Consider the following 2,095-nt stretch of genomic DNA (forward strand, 5'->3'; position numbering starts at 1 on the left):
TCGCCTTCAGCAGATGTATATCACCCTCCAACTTCCCTACGGCTACTCTAATCCCTAAAAGTTAATCTCGTCCACCTCAGCATTGTGACCGGGGGTCGATGGGGGGCCCCAAAGCAGTGTGCGGGGGGCTCCGCCATCGGGCTCTGATCACAAATTTCTATTCGAAAACTTCTTCGACATACCCACTCGAGTAGCCGTCATGTCTTACCCCACCACACATCCATTCCAAATCCCGCGTAACAGGGGAGGCAGCAGTTACGCGGAAACTCCAGGTAGCCTGTGAATACAAACTGCCACTGCGTCCGGAAGCAACCGTGAAAAAAAGCCTAGAGGAGTAAACCTCAATAAAACAATCCCCACTATCACGGTGGAAGGCATCGTGCCAAAGATATGAGAGATGCGAGGGTTAGAGCATCACAAACGATCCCTTCGGGATACCTGGCGACCTCCCGAAGTAACCAAGCCTTGGCGTGGTAAGGGCGCACTGCCGCGCCAGACGTATAGTACGTCCCAACTCGTGGGAATTTATATGAGTACCAATAAACACAATTCTGAACAGACGGGGGTGAGTGAAGACGACCATCGGCGAGACACGGACAATGGAACGGATATGGAAAATGAGAATAGGAAAAAACAGTCGCCTGACGACTTGAAATGGGAAGAAGGAATGAACAGTTTTGAGAGGGAGCTCATAAACTCACATAAAAAGAAACAGAAGATGAACAGGTCGACTGCCCCAAAACAGTCGACACTAGTAGGGGATGAAATGCTGGAAAGCAGTGAAAATGATGACGATGAGATAGGGGAGGAAAGATCACAAGAGGAAGTGGAAAAAATAGAAAAAGGATGGCAAAATATTCAGGAGAGGGTGTTAGCCTCTTTCTTGCTTGATGATGAAACCATGAATAAGAAGAAAAGGAAAGGGGACAGTCTAGAGAGAATAAATGATCTGAAGAGGGAGAGACTGGAAGAGAGTATTAAGTTTCCTAACGAAACCAAACAACAAAAAATAAACAGGAAACTCGAAGAGTTAAATATAAAACTAATAGAGATATTTACTAACCTAAGCGAAAAAAAGGGGGAAAAGGTGGAGATGGATACGGAATTAAAAAAACTGTTAGGGGTCATAAAATCCACTAACAACAAAAAAGAAGACGACAGTATAGCCGAAAAAACACAAAAAGAAGTAAAATGCGATCACTGTAAGCTAAAAGTGGAACAAGAAAGACAGAGAGAAGAGCAAGAAAAAATTAAAAGGGCTCTAAACATGGGGGGAGGAAAAAAAACCTTCATGAGTATATGTAATAGCAAATGGGAGGAGAAAGCATATATAAAGACAAATTGGGAACAAGGGGGGTTACGAGAAACGGTCGAGAAGAAAACATGTCTGATAGTAACAAAAAAGGATGCGAAGGACAAGGGGGTAGAAAATATAATAAAGGACGTGGGAGAGGATCTGGCAGAAACACTAGAGGAAGTGAACGAGGGAGAAATCAAATTCCTTGAGAACTTTAGGAGGAAAGAAAATAAAAAAACAATTTGGTACACGTTCGTCGCTGGAATAGAAAAAGAAAGTGGTGGCGATATATACGACCTAGCAGAAAAGGCTATAACTAAAATTAAGAAAGAGATGGATGAAACACCAAAGGTTGTACGGGTCGTAGCCGGTAACGACCTTAACAAGGAGATCATAAGGAAAGCCCTCGAATATGTGGGGCGGAGGGAAAGTATCTCATGGGAGATGATAGTAAGAGGGAAGGAACTCGAGGTAGAGAAGAAGTCAGAACAAGAAGAAGCCCTCCTTATAAAGATGGGGGGGAAAAATATAACGAAGTTCTTAGCGAAATGAGAGAAAAAATCGACATTGGAAAAATCGGTCTACAAGTGGAGAAGTTAAAAAGAACGAATGGGGGAGATCTCCTTGTAAAGTTAAAGGGAAGAGGGGCTGCGGAGAAGTTGAGGGCTGAACTGGACAGCAAAATGAACGGGATGGACACGGCAATCAGAAGAAAAGAGACTTTCTTCACGATTACGCGGTTGGACCCTGGGGTTGGTGAGGAAACTCTAAAGAAAATGATAAAGAGCTATACAGGCG

The 2,095-nt window shown here is 43.7% G+C and overlaps 1 protein-coding gene across 1 annotated transcript; it reads left to right on the forward strand.

Annotated features, from left to right (window-relative positions):
* The first annotated feature begins 529 nt into the window (after window positions 1–529).
* Window positions 530–1,849, forward strand: LOC126880835 (arginine and glutamate-rich protein 1-B-like). The gene has a single exon (XM_050644901.1). The coding sequence runs from the start codon at window positions 530–532 to the stop codon at window positions 1,847–1,849; it is 1,320 nt and encodes a 439-aa protein (XP_050500858.1).
* The last annotated feature ends 246 nt before the right edge of the window (window positions 1,850–2,095 follow it).

Source organism: Diabrotica virgifera, chromosome 2, assembly GCF_917563875.1.
Source record: "Diabrotica virgifera virgifera chromosome 2, PGI_DIABVI_V3a".
NCBI classification, from domain to species: domain Eukaryota; kingdom Metazoa; phylum Arthropoda; class Insecta; order Coleoptera; family Chrysomelidae; genus Diabrotica; species Diabrotica virgifera.

What these genes read in the sequence shown, in the direction of transcription:
- LOC126880835 (XM_050644901.1), top strand. Translation starts at nt 530, where the DNA reads ATGAGTACCAATAAACACAATTCTGAACAGACGGGGGTGAGTGAAGAC.